This window comes from Orycteropus afer, unplaced genomic scaffold (assembly GCF_000298275.1).
Source record: "Orycteropus afer afer isolate SDZICR_OR568_19922 unplaced genomic scaffold, OryAfe1.0 scaffold00010, whole genome shotgun sequence".
NCBI lineage: Eukaryota > Metazoa > Chordata > Mammalia > Tubulidentata > Orycteropodidae > Orycteropus > Orycteropus afer.
Window position 1 is genome coordinate 19,967,814 of NW_006921597.1, and position 21,035 is coordinate 19,988,848.

The window sequence follows — 21,035 nt, forward strand, 5'->3', positions numbered from 1 at the left end:
TTATCTGCTAAGCAAGTATTTCTAGAGCATCTATTATATGCCAATGAAAGACTGGATAAGACATAGTACTGGTCCTCAAAAAACTCACATTTTAAATTACTTTACTTTCAAATACCTAATCTCTCATTCATTTATTTCAAAGAGTCACCACAAAGTTTTTTAAATTACTTACTTTTAGCTACTGTCTATAGCATCACAGTAACTGCCAAGTTCCCTGCTTTTGCTGCCACCACCTAACGTGCTAAACTAAACCAAACCCACTGCCATTGTCGATTCAAACTCATAACGACCCTTTAGGACAGAATAGAACTGCCCCACTGGGTTTCCAAGGCTGTAAATCTTTACTGAAGTAGATCACCTTTTCTTTCTCCCACAAAGCAGCCAGTGGGTTCCAACCACCGACCTTTTTGTTAACAGCCAAATCCTTCAACCACTATGCCACCAGAACTCCTACTAAAGTACTAGATGCTCTCTTTTATGGTTATGGTCTTGGGAACACTGCCTAGCCCTTTCCTCTGTACTTCTCTTTATAAAAAGTCATCAAGACAATTACACACGTTTTCAAGCATCTTTTTTGAAAGTTCTAATGTCTAGTTTACATATAATCTGAAATATGTACAAGTCAGGCAATTACAAGTACATAAAGAATCTAGTTTGAGGATCAGTTCTTACTGGTTTCTTTAGTTGAGCAGTTTCCAATCCTCCCTGATCATTCTGTCACAGTTTATTTTGCACCAGGAATCTATGTGCCTAGCTGTCCAAAATGTTTACTTGAGAAATCTTTCTCACTTTGAATCTAGCTCATTCTCTCATTTATTTCCTTTCTGTTTTCTATGGCTCCTCCATTATTTTTCTCAAAGGAATATCTGGTTCAACTTTTAATGAAACAATTATTTATTGAGCATTTATGCACAAGACATTATGCTAAGTGTTAGATTTTTATGTCATCACATTCAGTTTCTTGAAAGAAAACAACAGTTCCTTTCTTACTCATGGTCAGCTACCTGTGGCCACCCTGAACTTGAGGTATACAGAGCACAGACATCCAGATGAGTTTCCACAATTTAAGCACATCCTGTGAAACAATTCACCACAGTATGTGACATTAATAGGGGCTGTAGAGCACCTTGCATCCCTGGCTATTCAAGAAATAGTATGCTTAAGCATTAAACAGTCATTTCAAAAGAACTAAAGAGCATTTTAATTGATGACCATCATTCATGGCCACATGAGCCAACTAGAAAGATAAAGAATACTGTTCTTTTCTCAGAAATGTAACAGATTCCTGAGGATTGCTACTTAGAATTTCCCCTTAATTAGTGCCACACATCTGATTGGCTTGGGCCCAAAAAACCAAATTCCTATTGAATTTAAGAAGGAAGCCAGGAAAAAAATGATGAGAAAAAGACATTAATACCCAAAAGGCGGTATCTCTGTATTTTCCCCACCACTGAAATGCTTTGGTGACTAACAAATCTAACCTAGGGCCAAATATGATCTTTGACAGATACAGGCCAGGAAAGGTTAGACACTTGACCAGCGCTATTATATTAATAACTGGAAGTGGTACCCTGGAATTTCAGTCCTATACTCCCCTCCCCCTCCCAAAACATTAAGAAGTAAAACAAACTCACTGCTATCAAGTGGATTTCAACTCAGAGACCTATCTACGTCCAGTAAACTAAGTATCTTGAACAAATACTTCGTTTACAATATTTTTATGAAGCTATGAAGTTGCTCTTTCACCCAAATATAAAGAAAGCAAGAAGCATATACTGGGAGGCATCGTCAGAAATAATGTCAAATGTGTCAAATCAGGGTTCAGACAACTGTAGTCTGTGTAAACTCCTTCAGTTGCCAATCTAGGGGCGGGTTCACACCTTCCCTAAGAGGCGAGCTCTTCCCTCGCTAGCCTACTTCCTCCTGCGACGCCGGTTCCTAGCGGCCCTAGCAACCACCCGCCATTTGAAGCGGAAGGACGACTCTTGTTCCGCCTTCCCTGAACTAACTAAGGCCTGGCAGGCAAGGACGTTGGCCCAATCACCTCGGCGGGAACTATGACCAGCCAATAGGAGGTAGGTAGAGGAAGGCGGGCTGAAGGGGTCGCGAACGCACGCGCAAAAAGGAACAGGGCCCTCAGTCCTGTGGCGGTGTGGGCAGTTTAGGTGCTGGTGGGGTCGTGTTGGCCCTCAGAATCTCCGAGTAGCCACTGCCTCCTTCTCCTGCCCTCGCCATGTTCCTCACCCGGTCTGAGTACGACAGGTCAGTGTGGCGGGGGTAGGTTCGGTCGGTGTTTTAGGTGGGCGGGCCGGTAGCCCGGCCTCGGCCTGGGTTCTGCCGTGTCATGGAGCGCCCCAGACCCGAGTCTGGCCCAGCTGGGGGCTCTTATGCCCTTCCCGGCCGCCCGCCGTGCTCCCCTACTCAGCACTTGTCCTACCTCTGAGTCACTACGGGGTCCTAATTGTGCGGAAGCGAGAAGCCCTGGTTTGTGCCTGGGAAAGACGGCTGAGTGATGGGGACTCCGACCTTTAACCCGGAGAAGGCCGAGGGTCACTCAGTTTTTTTCGTGCAGAGTTGACTGCCTTTTTAAAAAACTTAAACCTGCTGCCTGGACGATTATCTAATTATCATTTTAGCTCCCCCCCCCCCTTTTTTTTTTTATCTGAGGAAAGCTTCATTTTCCGTTCCTTAATTTGGGAATAGAGCATTCTGGGACGTATAGTTAGTTCCTTCAGAAGCGCGAAGGCATTCACGGCTGTACTCAGATATGTTAATGACTGGAGTCTGATTTTATAGGAACTAGAATTTAGGTGGTTCTCAATAGGTTTCTCATCATGCTGATTCCACTTGACTGAGGCTTTTTTGACTTTTTCAAAGAAAGTAAATTTTAGTGTGTGTGTCTAAGACCAAATCTAATGTTTTCGAAAGTCATGGTTATGTTACTGTGTTTATTTTAAAAAAGACTTTCGGGGTGTTAAATAACATTAAATTGTACATGCTTATGCTGTAGACATTTTTACTTTCAGTTTCTGTTCTAATCAGTTACGTTTTCACATAGATAGGAAGTTTCCAAAGAAAAAAAAAAGCTAGGTATTTCCTTTGCACTTAGTGGCTTGACAGGTTGTATTTCATGTCAGGTTCGCAGTTGCCCTGTCAAAGTTTTATCATCTGAGACTACCACTTGTTCATCCTTTTACTGACTCATAGAAGATGCATGTGAAGTTTAAAAACTGACATGATGTGGCGCAGTGGTTAAGGCATTTTGGCTGCTAACCAAAAAGTCAGTAGTTCCAACCCACCAACCACAAATGAGGCAGTCTGCTTTCATAAAGTTTTACAGCCTTGGAAACCCTGTGGGGCAGTTCTAGTCTGCCCTGTGGGGTTGTTATGAGTTGGAAGCAACTTGATGGCAGTGGGTTGGTTTGGTTTTCTTAACAACTGTTCTACAAAATGAATTTGTTAGTCAAAATTTAGCTTCCAGAGCATTCAAGAGAATCATCTATGGGTGATTTTTTTTTAAAAAGACAATTTGTTGTGCTTTAGTTCAAAGTTTACATAGCAAATTAGTTTTCCAGTCGACAATTCATACACAGATTGTTCTGTGACACTGGTTGCAATCCTCACAACGTGTCTGCACTCACCTGTTTTCCTTCTTGGGTTCCCTGTGTCCATTCATCTGGTTTCCCTGCCCCTTCCTGCCTCAGCATCTTTGGTTTTAGGCAGATGGTGTCCTTTTGGTCTCTTAAAGATGACTGTTCCAAGTAGCATTCTTCCCTGGTGTTACTACTTATTTTATAGGCCTGTCTATAATTGGCTGAAAGGTGACAGCGAGGAATATGGATGATGTAATTTTGAGTTATGTTGTGTACATGATGGAAATTGTTATCCTTATCAAAAACACTTTCTAAAGGTTTTGTGATCATTTACTTAACATCTTTATTGAGTGCTTTGTGTTACTCATTTTTGTATCTTCCCAAGAAGGCCTAAGATACAACCTTTATTCACTTAGGTAATGTATGTTTTGAGTGCTTGCTGTGTACAAGGCACTGTTCTAGGTGCTGGTCAGATAGTACTGAACAAAATCAAGATTCTTGCCCTCATGCAGGAGACTGTCTCTGAACTGTTTACAGAAACCCAAAAAACCAAACCCATTGCGTGGAGTTGGATCTAACTCATAGTGACCCCTCCTTGGGTTTCTGAAGCAGTATCACTATGGAAGTAGATTGCCCAATCTTCCTTCTGATTGTAGTATGAAATAAACATATTGATATCATTAGAGAGATTCAGATCAGCACTGTTGGTGTTTCTATGAGAGATTGTATTCAATAGTAGAGGATCCTGGAAGATTTCTTAAAGGAGCTCATAATTAAACTGGGTCTTGAGAAAGAGTAAGATTTTAGTGAATAAATAGTTTTCAGGCAGAGATGGGGTGAACATAGGAGTGGCAGTGGGAAATCAGTGTGTGTTTGGCTAGCACATATGATACACATATGGGAATAGCAAGAGATAAGGAAAAAGAGATACTGGATGGTTTTTAGTATGTGGTTAAAGAGATTGAGTCTTACTTACTCTGTAGGCAACTGCCATTAATTTTTGCTTTAAAAAGTTACGTGGTCATAATTGGGTTTTATAGAGATTAAATGACTGGAATAGAGGAAAGAGTGAGTCAATACCAGTTAGGAGGCTATTACAATATTCAGGTGAAAGGTGATGAGGACATTGAGAATGGAAGGCAGAGAATGATGAGTTACTGTGGAGGAGGAATTGATGTGAACAGATAATGACTTAGCATATGGTTGAATATGAGGGAGGAAAGAGGAATAAGATTCAGAACTTTCTAGCTTGGGGTAATGGGAGATTGAAGGTATTTTAAAATGAAAATGAAGAATGGTAATTTTACACTGATTTTGCAGGGGTTGCTGTATTAAAGAGATTGTTTCAGATTAGAAAGTGTTAGATGCTAAAGGGACATCCAAGTGCAAATGCCCAAAAGGCACGTAGATTAATCAGGAAAGAGGTCAAACTTGTGATAGAGATTTGGGAATAGTTGGTGTTTGGTATAGATGAAATAACTCAGGGAGACAGTAAAGTTGGAGAAGAGGGCTAGAGTAGAGTCCATATTAGGGAGGAAGTAATAGCTCACTAGGGGAAAAGATACTACATTCACAGAAGCTTTGTAATTTACAAAGTTCTTTCATTCAGTGTGTCATTTAATACTCAGTTGTTTTGTGACAGAGGCAGGCAGGTATTTATTTTTTCAGTTGAGAGAAAGAATAAATCAAGTAATGTATTATGTTTACTTAGCTAGTAAGTAGCAAAACTAGAACTGAGTCTTAGGTCTTCTGATGGGAGACTTCTCTCAGTGATTTTTAAACTGTGGGTTTGAGGCCTAAACTTTCTTGCAAGTAACCTCAGGAGCAAACAAGAAGAGGCTCAGGTAAAAAGCAGGATTCTCCCTCCACCTCTGTTTTGCCAGAATAATTCCCAGAGGCAATAGTGGAGTGATTGAAAGTGTGGTCTCTGTATTCAGATTGCCTGAGAGTTCTAATCCAGCTCTACCTCTTATATATTGAGTGACTCATTTCTCCTCTGTGCTCAATTTCTTTATCTGTAAAATAGTATCCTACTTTGTAGGATAATTTTGAGGATTAAGTGAGTCAAAATCATTTAAGGCTTTTCACAATGCCAGGCACATGGTGAGTCTCAGTACATGTCAGCTTTTATTATCTGTTTTGTGTATTGGGATTGTATATAACATTTGTTTTGGAAAAAAAGTAGCTGATAAAACAACTTAAAAACACTGTAATATATACTGTGTTACCTGTTACAAAGTACAGACTCCGTAAGTCAAGAATCACAATACTTTCATTCATTTGGTCAAGTGTTTTTAGTGTCCATTGTGTGCTGGGAGGAGCCCTGGTGGCCACTGCAGTGGTTAAGTGCTGGGCTGCTAACTGAAAGGTCAGTGGTTTGAACATACTAGCCATTTGACAGGAGGAAGATGTGGTAGTCATTGCCTGTGAAGACTATACCCTTGGAAACCCTATGGGGCAGTTTTACTTTGTATTATAGGGTCACTATAGTTAGAATTGGGAGCTCTGGTAGCATAGTGGCTAAGACACTTGCCTGCTAACCAGACGGCTGGCGGTTCAAACCCACCAGCCACTCCTCGGAAGGAAGGTTGGGCAATCCAAACCCAAGGAGGGGTTGCTATGAGTCGGGGCCGAGACTCTACGGCACACAACAACAACAACATAGTTAGAATTGACTAAATGGCAGTGGGTTAACCAGATGTGTGCTGGATGCTTTTATAGCTAAGATCATGATTGGTGCTTCTCCACAGGGATTTCTAACAAACCAAATCAAGGAAATGAGGAAATGTTTTGGAGAGAAAAGCAGTCTGGCATGTAATTACTATAAATATGTATTGAGTGATTGAACAAGGCTAGGCCTTAGGAACTACGTACAGTATACTGATCTCAGTTTATTAAGATGACAATAGTAACTCATACAAATAAGTAGAGAAATGTACCTGTGATTAATTTTTACTTAAAAGTAAGATAATAACATCAAATGCATGTAATGGGAAGAGGGTAAGAATAAATGCATATTTTCTTAGAAATTGCCTATTAATTTGGGGGCATGAAGTTACTGTAAGAATTCCAGGTTGATTCAGGGTTAGGGCAGAAAAATCATGTTACCATTTGACCAGTTTGGAAAGACTTTCTGGGAATGGGACAGAAGGGTATTTACTATAGGTTCCACTATGAATTTACAAAAATAGCTGCAGATTATTGTGGGTGAAGAAGAGAATGACAGCCTGCACATCTTGTAGCCATCTGAGATAGATGTCAAGGGACTCAAGTTCAGTGTCTTCATGACTAGTTTTTCTGACAATTTTAATCCTTTTGTTTTTCAAATTATAGGGGCGTGAATACTTTTTCTCCTGAAGGAAGATTATTTCAAGTGGAATATGCCATTGAGGCTATAAAGGTATAGTAGCAAGTGGCATACTTTTTGAAATTTTATGGCAGCCTAACACTTTGCTGGTAGAACATTTAAATTAAATGTGTTTGGGCCATTCTTTTAGAATATGTTCTCTATCTTCCTTTAGCCGACCCTATTAACCATTTTAAAAACAATTTCAATCCCATTCCTAACATCTGTTCAAAACTTTTTGAGCATAAACAGAGGTAACTGCTTCATAGTTATCAAAAAAGTAGCTTTTTCTTTGTTGGGGGATAGGGAGGAATGTTTTTATAAACCACTTGATTATCAAGAGAGATGTAGAAGTCCAGAGTTAGCACCTGCATTATTTCTATATTTTGTTTTCTCAAGTAAGTCATTTAATGAATAATACCTCTGTATTATTCTTGGTAAAGCTGTGAATTTGTATGAGGGACTTTAGGTACTGAATAAAAGATGTCTTGTAATCTAGTAACATAAAACTGAGTAGTTTAAGCCAGTATTCAAAAAATTAATTGAAAAGTAAGTTACGTGTATCTAAAGTTAGTTGTCAAGTGGGACCAAAACAGTCAGGGGAAACATAGATACCTTAAGTTTCAAAATCTAACCTTGAAAAGGAATTAAGGGGGATATTAAAAAGAAAAAAATGTCCAGGTCCCACCATAGGAATTCTGATTTAGGATGTCAGATAAGGCCCAGACATCAATATTTTTAAGGACTTCCCTAGTGATTCTAATGTTTAGCCAAGGTTGAGAATGAGATCTAATCTGATCCTTCACTCTGGTTGAGTCACCTCTGTATCCCCAAACAAACTCTCTTTGTATGATCTCTGTCAGAATAGGTTCTAGTGACAGAATTTTAGAAGATAGCTTATTCTACTTGAAAATAGTTCATAATGGTTTGGAAATTTTTTCTTGAATTGAGTCAAAAGTCTAGCTTCCTGCAGTTTCCTTCAGTTAGCCCTTGTTTTGCCCTTTGAATCACACAGAATGCTTAAACCTGTTCTATAAGACAAATTTTCACATAATTGAAGAGAGCTGTTGTGCTTCCCTTAGGGTTACCTCTTCTACAAAGAGTATATCGGAGAAGATGGTTGTATAAAAATCTGAAAAAGGACAAAAGAGATTCTGATGAGTTGAATACAAAGAAGTAAAGATGGAAGCACTGTGACAGATAGTAAACCGAAAAAAAAAAACCAAAACTCCCTCCTGTTGAGTCCATCCCGACTCACAACCCCTCCTTGGGTTTCCGAGGCAGTATCTCTACAGAAGTAGATTGCCCGGTCTTCCTTCCAAGGAGTGGCTGGTGGGTTTGAACTGCCAGCATTTTGGTTAGCAGTCAAATGCCTTAGGCACTATGCCATCAGAGCTCCTGTGACAGATAAAGACAGAAAAAGATGAGCTAGCTACAAGTATCTGTTGTTGCTGATCATCTTTGCCTTCTGTTGAAACCATACATTACTAAGAACAGGAGTCACAATTCTAAGCTGTAGCATTTATTTTGAGCCTCAGCTGAAATAACATTTCTGCCCAAGTATGCTTGCCAAGAGTAACCCTTAGTTTTTGGGGTCATGTTTTTAAGTTCCTTGGGGCTAGTGATTTCCAGATTGCCTAGAAGAGATGAGGTAGTATCTGATCTCTGTAGCCCTGGATGGGCTGGGATGGAAATTGTGACATGGCCTTTAATGGATATGACTTAAACTTCATGAAAACTCAGGCTCTTTGGAGTTTCAACAACCTGATTATGAGTAGCGGCTATGAGAAAACAATATGATAAATATAAGGCTTTAGTAGTATGAAAGGAGGTGGTAAATGACTAAACTTGGCTGACAAGTAGAAATTATCACTTGGAGGTACCTTAAGGATAGAGTCAAATAGCTTTCAAATGTTTCTTTTCTTCCCTTCCCCTCATTCCTTCTCCCCAGTCCCACCAAACTGGGGTGAGGGATTTAGACAGAATTGTGATACTGAGATATCTGGGGGGAAATGTAAGTATACAAAAGAAAATTATTTTGAATTTTGACCTTTTTTTTTTTTTTTTTTTTAGGTAAAATAGCCTGTCTCAAAAATACTGACTTTTCTTTGGTGAGGAAGCATAGGAAGTTAGTTAAGTTGGAGGCCAAATGCACATTCTCCACAAAATAATTACAGTATCCAGGGACTGTTGGCATTTTGGGCCAGATAATTTTTTATTGTTGAAGCTGTCCTATGCATTGTAAGATGTTTAGCAGCATCCCTGGCCTCTACCCATTAGTTGCCTATAGCATATTTCTCCCTCCCCCTCCCCAAGTTGTGACAAACTAAATTTCTCCATCAGACTTTGCCAGATGTCCCCTACGAGGCAAAATGGTTGAGAATCACTGGACTAGATAAAACAGTAGATCTTTGAATTCTGTTCTGCCCTATCCAATTAAGAATTCAAGATCAGTATCCTATATATAAAACAATTATTAACTAAATGCTAAATTAAATTGTGTGGCAGTTGTTGGGGTTAGGTGCCATTGAGCTGGCTCTGATTCATTGTGATCTTATATATAATAGAACAAGACGTTGTCCAGACCACATTCATGACCGTTAGTATGTTTGAGTCTCTTGTTTGGCTGTTTTGTTACTCCATCTTATTGAGGGCTTCCCTCATTTTTGCTGACTCTCTTCTTTACCAACCACAATGTCTTGAAAAGGCACTTGGTTTTTTTCTGATGACCTGTGCAAAGTAAATGAACACAAGTCTCCCTATCCTTGCTTCTGAGAAGCATTTTTGATTATATGTCTTCTAAGATTGATTTGTTCGTTCTTCTGGCAGTCCATAGTGTATTCATTGTTCTTTACCAACATCACAATTAGAATGCATCAGTTTTTCTTTCATCTTTCTTTTCCACTGTCCAGCTTCCTCATGCATATGAGATGTTTGAAAAGACCGTTACTTAGGTCAGGTGCACCTTAGTTAGCAAAGTGACATCTTTGATTTTTAAAACTTCAAAAGAGGTCTTTTGCAACAGATTTACTCAGTGGAATATATGGTTTGATTTCTTGATTACTGCTTCTGTGAAAGTTGATCCAAGTAGAATGAAATCATTAACTTCAGTTTCTTCTTCATTTATCATGATGTTGCTTAGTGATCCAGTTGTGAGGATTTTTCTTTTTCTTCACATTGAGGTGTAATTCACTAAAGGTTATAGTCTTTGACCTTCATCAATAAGCACTCTTCAGTTTATCTTCATTTTTGGCAAGTAAGATTGTGTCATCTGCATATTGCAGGTTAATGAGTTTTCCTCTAATCCTGATGCTGTGTTCTTCATGTAGTCCATTTTCTCAGATTATTGCTCAGCATGCAGATTGACTAAGTAAGGTGAAAGGATATAATCATGTCTCACACCTTTTCTAATTTTGAGCCATGCAGTATCCCCTGTTGAGTGACAAGCAGTAGTTTCTGACTGTGTTTTGAAGTATACATGCATGCTGCTTTAGATGTGATACAAAATAGTTTTATAAACTTTGCAACCAAAATAGCAATCCATAATACCTCCCTCTTTTTTTCAGCTCCTCTCAGCTAACACTCTTTTAGCTGCTAATTTTCTTGGCATTTATTTCCATATCTTGGGGTGTGTGTGTGTGTGTGTGTGTGTGTGTGTAAGACATTATCCATTTACTTTCCTTAAAGGAAGATGAGGATTTCAGTAGTTTCTCCCCCCTCCCCACTACCCTGAGTTTCTTTCTGTGGTAAGGGTAGAGCAACCCTCTCAATATATATCTTATATATCATAATTTTGTTAGCTCATTATTCAACATTCATATTAGTGTGATTATGTAAGTGCTATTCACAGCTGAGCCATTTTGTGTTCTCTGATTATTTTTCTGTTTCTGCATAACATTGTTTACCTGTGGGTTAATAATTCTCTTCTTTTAAAAATTTGCTTAATTTAGTATATACATATCAATAATTCATACCCAAAGTCACTCCAAATTATGCAAATAAAATCCTCTCAAAATATCCAAGTGTATTAAGTAATTAAGATTCTTAAAGAAATCTGGGAGCCTTCTGGCCTGCTCCAATCAAGACTGCTTCTCTGGCCCTGCTGCATAGCTGTAGACTTAGGATCTTCTTTTGGCATTATCCTAAGAATTCTGTTCTCTCCCTTGTGTTAGATCCCATGTAATCTTCTTTCTTGATTTATTCCCTCAATTTAGTTGAACAGCCTTATGTGTGCATCCTAGTCTCTAATTGTCCAGTAGTTTCATAAAAAATTATTTTTAATTTCTGAGCTATATTTTAGGAGCTTTGGTGGTGTAGTGCCTAAGGCATTTGACTGCTAACCAGAAGGCTAGAGGTTCAAACCCACCACCTACTCAGAAGGAAGACTGGGCAATCTACTTCCATAGAGATACTGCCTCAGAAACCCAAGGAGGAGTTGCTATGAGTTGGGATTGATTCAACAGCAGTGAGCTTGGTTTGTTTTTGCTTGAAGCTATATTTTATTCCCTCTTAATAGCTTCTTATTCTTGTTTTACGGATGAAATATTTTACTCAAGGATTAAAGTTTGTTTTTCTTTAGAATTTTTTCTTTTGAACTGGTCATATTCTTTAGAGTTACGTTTTTCAAACTGCAAGTCTTGACTCTCATTAGTGGGGCATGAGGAACATTTTATTTTTAAGAAGTAGAATAAAGCAGTAGGTATCAAAATGTCTTGCCCATGGTACTGGTGTCTTGCCCATTTTTGCTGGGACTCTGTTGTATTTATATATTTGCATCCATTTGTGTGTTTCAGTCATGATAAAAAATGTATTTCTTAGTCAAAAAGTTTGAAAACCACTGCTCTAGAGAAAACTGCCTCTTTTCACTTAATGCCTAGAGGGTGTTTCTGACTGCTGGCTCATGAGAGTTAGGTGGGAAGGAAGGCTAGATGGGTTTTTAAGTTTATAAATTTTTACTTAATCCCCATTTTCAGTAGAATAAGGTCCCTTGTAGTGCTAACTGTAAAGTTTGGCAGTTTGCATCACCCGACAGTACTGCAGAAGAAAGACCTGGCAATCTGCTTCTGTAAGATTATGGCCAAGAATACTCTGTGGAGTCCAATTCTACTTCCAGGCATATCAAGTTGCAATGAGTTGTTGACTTGACAGCAGTAGGTTTTCAGGGAAATACCCCTGCCTTGACTGTGTCTGTTTCCCTCAGTCTAAAAGCCCTCTGTTTGACCTTTTCCAAAGAATAAACCTAGAATCTTCTCCTGGCAGTGGTGGTAGGGAGCCATCTAGATTTGCAGCCTAAGGGAGGGATCTAGGAATCTGTTTCTTAAGCAGGCACTGCACTAATCTTTCAGTTTTTATTGCCTTCATTTCCAATTCCAGAGGTCCTTGTTGCTGCTGTTTCCTCAGCTTTTTTGGAGGGCCTGTCATATAAATTCACATCACCATCAGTTATATCACAGGACCCCCAAAAAGGCTGATATAAATTAAGCATTTGACTGTTAATCAAAAGGTTGGTGGTTTGAAACCACTAGCCACTCTGTGAGCAAAAGATGAGTCTGCTTCTGTAAAGATTTACAACCTTTGAAACCTTATGGGGGTGGTTCTACTCTGTATTTATACATTTGAAAAATAATATATATCTGAGACATTCAGTCTGCAGATACATGTAAAATATATTACACATAAAGATTCATGGAATCTTTTAGAGTGCTTTGTAATAACTGAATCTCCAGGAGTTTGAGGCTTACAATTAGCAGTCATTGCTCTAAGGAACTAACAAAATATAATAAAAATTTGAAGACAAGAGTGTATATAATCATGGAAGGCTTTATAAATGATGAGTGGGATTTTGGATAGGTAGAGGGAAAAGTGTATTCCAGGCAAGGGGGGACAGCATGAGCGAGGGTGCAAAGGGAGGGAGTAACATTGTGTGAGAAAATGAGTTGGTCGATGAGAATAAAGAAGAATAAGGTTGGCAAAGAAAAGTAGGATCAGATTATGAGGGTTCTGGAAGGTTGCTTAGATTATCTTATATACAGTTATGCTATAGGAGATGGTTAGTTTTTGAGAGAGGAAATACAATGAAAGTAGCATTTTACTAGGTCAGACCATAGCATGAAAGGTACATTAGGAGAAAGAATTAAAAATGGGGAGAAGACTGGGTAGGAGGCTAGTGACGTGATCCAGATATATAGTAAGAATAACTAATGTTTGTTACTCACTTATTATGTGGTAGGCACCATTTTAAGCAACATTTTGTGTTTTAATAATTTACTCTTTTGTTGTTGGTATTGGTATTATTCCCATTTTGCAGTTAAGGAAATTGAAGCATAAAATGGGTGGGTGATTATGATGGTGACATGGAGATTGAGAGGTGAATTTAAGCTAAATTGTGGACTGTTAGTGACCTGAAGAAAAAATTCAAGCCTCAAGTTGCAATATTGAAGGATTCTGTGAGCAAAATATTGAATAATGCAGGAAACACCAAAAGAAGATGGAAGGAATACACAGAGTCACTGTACAAAAAAGAATTGGTTGACATTTAACCATTTCAGGAGGTAGCATATGATCAAGAACTAATGGTACTGAAGGAAGAAGTCCAAGCTGTGCTGCAAGAATTGGTGAAAAACAAGCCTCTAGGAATTGACAGTATACTCACTGAGATGTTTGAACAAATGGATGCAATGCTGGAAGTGCTTATGTCAAGAAATTTGAAAGACAGTTGCCTGGCCAACTGACTGGAAGAGATCCATATTTATTCCAATTTCAAGGTTAGGTGATCCAACAGAATGCAGAAATTATCAAACAGTATCATTAATATCACATGCAAGTAAAATTTAGCTCAAAATATGTCTCAGAAAACAGTTGCAGCAGTGTATCAACAGGGAACTTCCAGAAATTCAAGCTGGATTCAAAAGAGGGCGTGGAACAATGGATATCACTGCTGGTGTCATATGGGTCTGGCTGAAAGTACAGAATACCAGCAAGATATTTACCTGTGTTTTATTGACTTTGCAAAGGCATTTGACTATGTGGATCATAACAAATTATGGATAAATAACACTGAAAATGGGAATTCCAGAACACTTAACTGGCTCATGAGGAACCTGTAATAGAACAAGAGGCAGTCATTTGAACACAACAAAGGGATACTATATAATTTAAAATCAGGAAAGGTATGTGTCAGGGTTGTATCCTTTCACCATGCTTATTCAATCTAAATGCTGAACACATAATCAGAAAAGGTGGACTATATGAAGTACACAGTATCAGGATTAGAGGAAGACTTACTGACAGCCTAGCTATATGCAGATGACACAACCTTGCTTGCTGAAAGTGAAGAGGACTTGAAGCACTTACTGATGAAGATCAAAGACTAATGGTCTTCAGTATGGATTATATCTGAACATAAAACAAAAATCCTCACAACTGGACCAATAAGCAGCATCATAATAAATGGAGAAAAGATTAAAGTTGTCATTAAAGATTTCATTTTACTTGGATCCACAATCAACACTCACAGAAACAGTAGTCAGGAAATTAGACTGGGCAGATCTGCAAAAGACCTCTTTTCAGTGTTAGAGAGCAGAGGTGTCACTTTAAAAACTAAGGTGGGCCTGACCCAAGCAAGCTACGGTCTTTTCAGTAGCCTCATATGTATGTCGAAGCTGGACAGTGACTAAGGAAGACCACTAAAGAATCGATGCATTTGAATTGTGGTGTTGGTGAAGAAAATTGAGTGTTATTGTGAACTGCCAGAAGAACTAACAGATCTGTATTGGAGGAGGTACAGCCAGAATGTCTGTAGAAGTGAGAATGGCCAGAATTTGTCTCTCACACTTTGGTCATGTTATCAGCCAGGGCTATTCCCAGGAGAAGGATATCATGCTTGGTGAAGCAGAGGGTCAGTGAAAAATGGGAAGACCCTCAGGGAGATATAATGACACAATGGCTGCAGCAGTGGGCTCAAGCATGGCATTGACTGAGAATGTCACAGGACCTGGCAGTATTTCTGCTGTACATAGTGTCACAATTAGTTGAAACCAACTTGATGGCACCTAACAAGTGACCTAGAGTGATTCAAGTTAATGATTTTATGTTGGTAGTGATAGTGGTGTTTGTTTATTCAATTTTTTTTTTTTCTTTTAAGTAAGTTACTTTTTTTGGGAAGTCACAAAGATTTGGGAAATAATCACCTTTTGGGATAGACCAAACTAGGAGAGGTGAAAAAGCGATCAGCTCTAGAAAAAAATTAGAATTTGATGACTTTCTTGCCCACTATGTTTAGAACTTTGGAATTTCCCAAAAAAAACTATTGGCATTAGAGTTGATCTTTTTGCAGATACTTTCAAAACCTTATTGAACTTCCCCCTTAGAAGAACAAAATTCTGTAAGTTAATGTTCTTGTTGTTGACAGAAATAGTACAGTCCTCTGTGTACTAGATGTGGCTGGTTGAAACTTCTATCTTGTGAAGACAAAAATTCTTGATGAGTATTAGATTTTTCTTTGACCTGTACCTGGTAACCACAGCATGTTTCTCTTTAGCTTGGTTCTACAGCCATTGGGATCCAGACTTCAGAGGGTGTATGCCTAGCTGTGGAGAAGAGAATTACCTCCCCACTCATGGAGCCCAGCAGCATTGAGAAAATTGTAGAGATTGATGCTCACATAGGTAAGGAGTCTGGGAAAAGCTGTTCCATAGGATCTGACCTGAGTTTTCCATGGTCAGTCTTCTATGATATCCAAAGGAAGATTCATGAGATGAAAGCCTTATCTCCTTGTTAGCTGTGGTTTTCCATGCTGTAGTCAGTATGCATTGCATAACTATAGGTGTAGGAAGCAGTGGCAGGACTCAGTTGTGTTTAAACTATTCCTAGAAGTTGCCTTCTCCCTTAAATAAAGACTTGGCAAATGTGGGAGCTATTGAAGCTTGGAAAGGTTGGATCATAGGCCAGCTCCCAATGATGGCTGGGTCTTCCTTGATGCATAATGTTAACCATGTTGGGAAACCACCTGCTGTAGGAGCAGAGGTGCATATCTAGGGGTATCCACTGAGAAAACAGGAGTTCTCAAAGCTCTTCAGAGTGACCAGAGTTCAGAGAGTAGAAGAATAATAGACTAACTAGACCAGTCTTCTTCCTCTTTTTTCAGATATCTTTTCATACACATACCCACCCCACCCCCTTTATTTTCCTTGCTTTGTTATAATTCCTGTGGCTTAATTTCTGGCATCATTGTAGCATTCCAGGGTGAGTTGTTCTACTTATTTATAACAGCATTTTGGTTGGCTATCCAGATTCTCTTAATCTGTTTGTTGTTGTTGTTGTTATGTGCTGTCGAGTCGGCCCCGACTCATAGCGACCCCTCCTTGGGTTTCTGAGGCAGTATCACTACGGAAGTAGGATTGCCCAACCTTCCTTCCGAGGAGTGGCTGGTGGGTTTGAACCGCCAGCCTTCTGGTTAGCGGTCAAGTGCTTTTAGCCAGTATGCTACCAGAGCTCCTAATTTTAATCTGTTTAGTCATCTAATTAACTAAAACATTGGTAAAATAATCAGTCGCTGGAAGGCGTTAGAACTAAATGCGTGGTGATTCTGAGAGCTTGACATTATCTCTTTCATAAAGAAATTGAGGCTTAGTCTTATAAGATCAGAAAATTGTGTCTACTTTTTCTCAAGTTATCTGTTTTTTAGAGATTGGTCAGTGTTACTTCATTCAACAAATTGAGAACATGTATGTGCCTAGCATTTTGTTAGACACTAGGGATACAGAAAGGAATAAGATACAGTCCTTGTCTTCTAAGAGCATATGTAAATAAGTAAATACTATTAAGTGATAAAGGCATTAAGAAAGCCTGTACTGTGTGCTCAGCGTGGGTAGAAAGGAGGAAATAACTGGGACAAGTGGTAATGGGACTTTCAGAAAAGGATTCAATGAAGGTGATCCTTCAGCTGAGTTAAATTCTAAAAGATAAGCACATGTTTACCAGGTGTCTAGGTATAGTAGGTGGAAAGCATTCTGTGAGAATAGAGTGAGCAAAGCCTTAGTGATATAAAATACCAGTGTACAAGCAATTCAGTATGACTGGGAGATGGAATATGGCATGAGTCTGGAGTTGGGCAGTGGAAGTCTTTTTTTTTTTTTTTTACCATGCTTAAGCACTGGAACCTGATCCTTTTGCATTGATAGGAAAGGTTGTTAATCAGTGAGGTAAAATTATCATATTAGAATTTTAGAAAGACCACTCTGATTACAAATGTTGAAAGTAAAGGCAGGGAGACCAGTTAAGAAACTTTTTTAATAGTTAAAACAAAGAGATAATGAGTTTTTATGAAGATAGTGGCAGGGGAGTGGAGAGTAAGGGACTAATGCTAGACATACTAACCGGATAAAGATTTGCAGAGTTTGGGATCCAATTGATTGTGAGGGCCAAGGAAGAGGATAGAGTCTAGAAGGGAAATAAGATGAGGTGAATTGAGGAATCTGTGTTATATCCAAGTAGATACAGTAAGAGGGTCATTTGGCTTACTAGCTCTGAAATTCAGGAGAAAGATCTAGACTAGAGATTTAAATTTGAGTCATTGGCATATGAAGTGAAAGATGTATAACCATCATCTTGATATCTTGAACCACTGGACAAACTTTTTCTCTAATTAACTAGTTGGTTTGTGTTTGGGGGATAGGGAAGTGAAAGGCTTTTGATTTTATTCTAGGGTTTTTGACTGTGGTCCACTTTGAGATTTTTTTTTTTTTCCCCCTTCGTTTCTTTAGGGTTTGCTTAGTTTGAAAGTGCATCAGGGTCTAGAAAAAGTGCTAAAGGGATGCTTACCCAATGCCATTGAGTGACCCTATAGGACAAAGTAGAACTGCCCCGTAAGGTTTCCAAAGTGTAATCTTTATGGAAGCAGACTGCCGCATCTTTCTCCCATGGAATGGCTGATGGGTTTGAACTGGCTGAGCTTTTGGTAAGCAGCTGAGTGTTTAACCACTGCACCACCAGGGCTTAGAGGATGTGATGTATATTTCTGTGTGTTTGATCAGCTTCTTTGCCTCTTATCTTAACAGCTGTATTTCTACTGTGTCATTGTTGATGGTTTTTCATTTGTAACATAATTATTCTTGGGTTCAGTGCAGATCATTTATTTATCTAATCTAACATATTGCCATGAGATTGCTGAATGGCTGCCATAGTTTCACTCCAGATTTTCAGTGTTTTCTGAGTGAATGAAAGAGTTATAAAGATTTGACCACTGGGTCACTGTTGGTTTTACATTGCAGGTTGTGCCATGAGTGGGCTAATTGCTGATGCTAAGACTTTAATTGATAAAGCCAGAGTGGAGACACAGGTAAAATTAACATTATCTCTCCTTTTTTATTATGATCCTTGAGTTTCTTCTTAATTAATACAGCTGCCTGGGCTAAATTGCAGGTATGTGTGTCTGTATCAGATGTGGCTGTCCATCTCTTACAAGTGGTTTGGGTAGAATCCCCAGTTCTAACTTCCTGAAGCTTGGAGTCTAGTCATCCAACATTACAGCTTTAGGAAGTCCTGATCGGTAATCCTGACATTTCCTTGCTTATTTTTGATTTGCCTTACTTTAATATAAAGTGTACATTCACTGCATTCTGTTCTTTAATGGACTTTCTGTGGGAGCACCACAGCAGGAGGTAGTCAGAGCTAAAGGACTTTCTTCCCTCGATTGTCTTTGCTTCCAGACTTGCAAATAAAAGTTGTCCTGTGGTGAGTAATGATTTGTACGAGGTGACTGGTCAGGAGTGCCTATTTTTTTTAACTGAGGACCCTACTGCCTGAAGTAGCCTAGGAAGAAAAAAATGAAAATTTTTTTGCACTTATTTGCAAGTGTCAGTGCTTCTGTAAGAATAAATCATTTAACAAACACCACATGATGATAAGATGGGATCTTTGAGGGGAAGAATATCAGTGTTTTACTTTGTGGAAAGACTGAATTTGGTGCTTTGAGAGGTCAACCCAGTTTCTCAAGGGAGTGATCCTCTAGTCATTCATTGCTTAGACTTTTTATTTTTTTTTTTAATTTTTATTGTGATTTGGGTGAAAGTTTATAGAGCAAATTCATTTTCCATACAGCAGTTCATACACATGTTGTCTCATGACATTGACTGCAGTTCCCCACAGTGTAACAGCTCTCTTCCCTGTGTCCTTCCCTTCCATGTACTCCTGCCCCCCGAGCTGTCTCCTTGTGCATACATAGCCCTTCTGTTCTCCCATGATTGATCGCTCCAGGGAGTGTATCTACCTGGTGAGTTTTCTCCACATGCCTGTTGTTTGGCTGGAAGCCACAGGATTTCAGTTCCAGACCTGAAAGGTGACTGTGGTCTTAGTAGTCTCACCAGGCTCTATCAGACCAGCAAACCTGGTCTTTTTTTATGATTTTGAGTTTTCTTCCACATTGTTCTCCCACTCTATCCAGGATCTCCTGCACCAATCCCCCACTGAGTGATTGACAGTGGTTGTCGCACATCATCTAGTTATTCTGGGCTTAGACTCCTTTTGATAATAATTTTATTTCCAGAACTTGTTCTTTTCCTCTCATCTAGTCCCAAGCATCTGAGTTCAGCTGTTCTTTCTACCCTGCTTCCATTAATTAAGGAAAACATACTTGAACACCTTCAGTTTCCAACCACACAGTTCAGAGGGGATATATGTTATGAGATTGTTATCTGCTTTATATCTTTTCCTGTTAGAAGGGTAGACCGTGCTTTGTTCTTCTTCTAGAACCATTGGTTCACCTACAATGAGACAATGACAGTGGAGAGTGTGACCCAGGCTGTGTCTAATCTGGCTTTACAGTTTGGAGAAGAAGATGCAGATCCAGGTGCAATGGTAAGTGTTATACTTGCATCAAGTGTGTTTTTTCTGTTCTCTGGGACTTAGGATACTCATCCTATGAACATACCTTTCCTAGCCTTACTTCCCCCTAACTTCATAGCCATTTCTCTTAATGCCTTTTGCTCTTTTGTTCTAGTCTCGTCCCTTTGGCGTAGCACTATTATTTGGAGGAGTTGATGAGAAAGGACCCCAGTTGTAAGTACCATTTTACCTTTATTTATTTCTTTTTCCTCTTTTTTTGGGGGGTGGGGGGCTTAAATTTTAATTTTGCATAGGGACTGGTAGTTTAAGTCCACAGAAGATTATTGTAGGATTGTAAAAAAAGAAGAGCTTCTAATTCTAAAGTTCATTGATTCTGTGCTGGTTTATAAAAATTTTACAAAATACTTGCAGTCCTTACAGAAATAACAGAAGACAGACAACAGAGTAATTCCTCACAGACATCCCAACGCTATGGGAGAGATCCAATAGAGCTACTACCTCAGGACTATAGTACTGGGGTACACCAGACTCAATTGGCACAATAAAATACATAAAAGCATTGCTCCACATCCTACATTGGTGAGTAGTGACTGGGGTCTTAAAAACTTTCAAGCAGCCATCTAGGATGCAGCTAATGGTCTCCTAGCGTCAGAAGTGAAGAAGAATGCATAAAAAACAAGGGCATTTAGAAGCAATCAACCCTAGGACACGATGGCCCTCGAGACCAGAAGAACCAGATGGTGCCCGGGTACCAATACCAACCACTCAGGAAAGGATCAAATCTGGAGATCCTGGATAGAGTGGAAGGGAAAACGTGAAACAAAATCCAAAAACTCAATAATGACCAAAATTGCTGGTCATATAAAGTCTGGTGAGACTCCCAATACTATGGCCCTGAAGTACATTCAGCACCTGGAATAAAACTCACACCCAGGGGTGAGCTCTCAAGCCCAGTGGTTAGCGAGATGTACACGCAGACCACTCAACCCAGGATGCTGCACCCACACACTCAATGGCAATACATCCCTTAAAGCAATAGACCATGGGACACCAAAGGACCAACATTCAAACTGAGGAAATGTAGGACAAACAGGAGTGCATAATTATGGGGGACACAGGGGGAGTGTTGCAGGGTAGGGAGGGGAGGAGACTGTGTTAGGGTTGGACATGGCGAATGGGGAATGAAACTAAATGTACGTGTGACTTTGAATGTAAAACAAGCTCTTAAAATTAAAAAAAAAAAAAGCCAAATT

The 21,035-nt window shown here is 39.2% G+C and overlaps 1 protein-coding gene across 1 annotated transcript in view; it reads left to right on the forward strand.

Moving 5' to 3' along the window:
• The first annotated feature begins 2,233 nt into the window (after positions 1–2,233).
• PSMA5 (proteasome 20S subunit alpha 5) overlaps positions 2,234–21,035 on the forward strand; it is a 30,562-nt gene continuing 11,760 nt past the window's right edge. Inside the window, exons 1-6 of the mRNA XM_007949742.2 lie at positions 2,234–2,262; positions 6,927–6,993; positions 15,479–15,605; positions 18,210–18,277; positions 19,687–19,794; positions 19,937–19,995. Coding sequence (XP_007947933.1) covers positions 2,234–2,262; positions 6,927–6,993; positions 15,479–15,605; positions 18,210–18,277; positions 19,687–19,794; positions 19,937–19,995 — 458 coding nt within the window. The remainder of the gene's footprint in view (positions 2,263–6,926; positions 6,994–15,478; positions 15,606–18,209; positions 18,278–19,686; positions 19,795–19,936; positions 19,996–21,035) is intronic.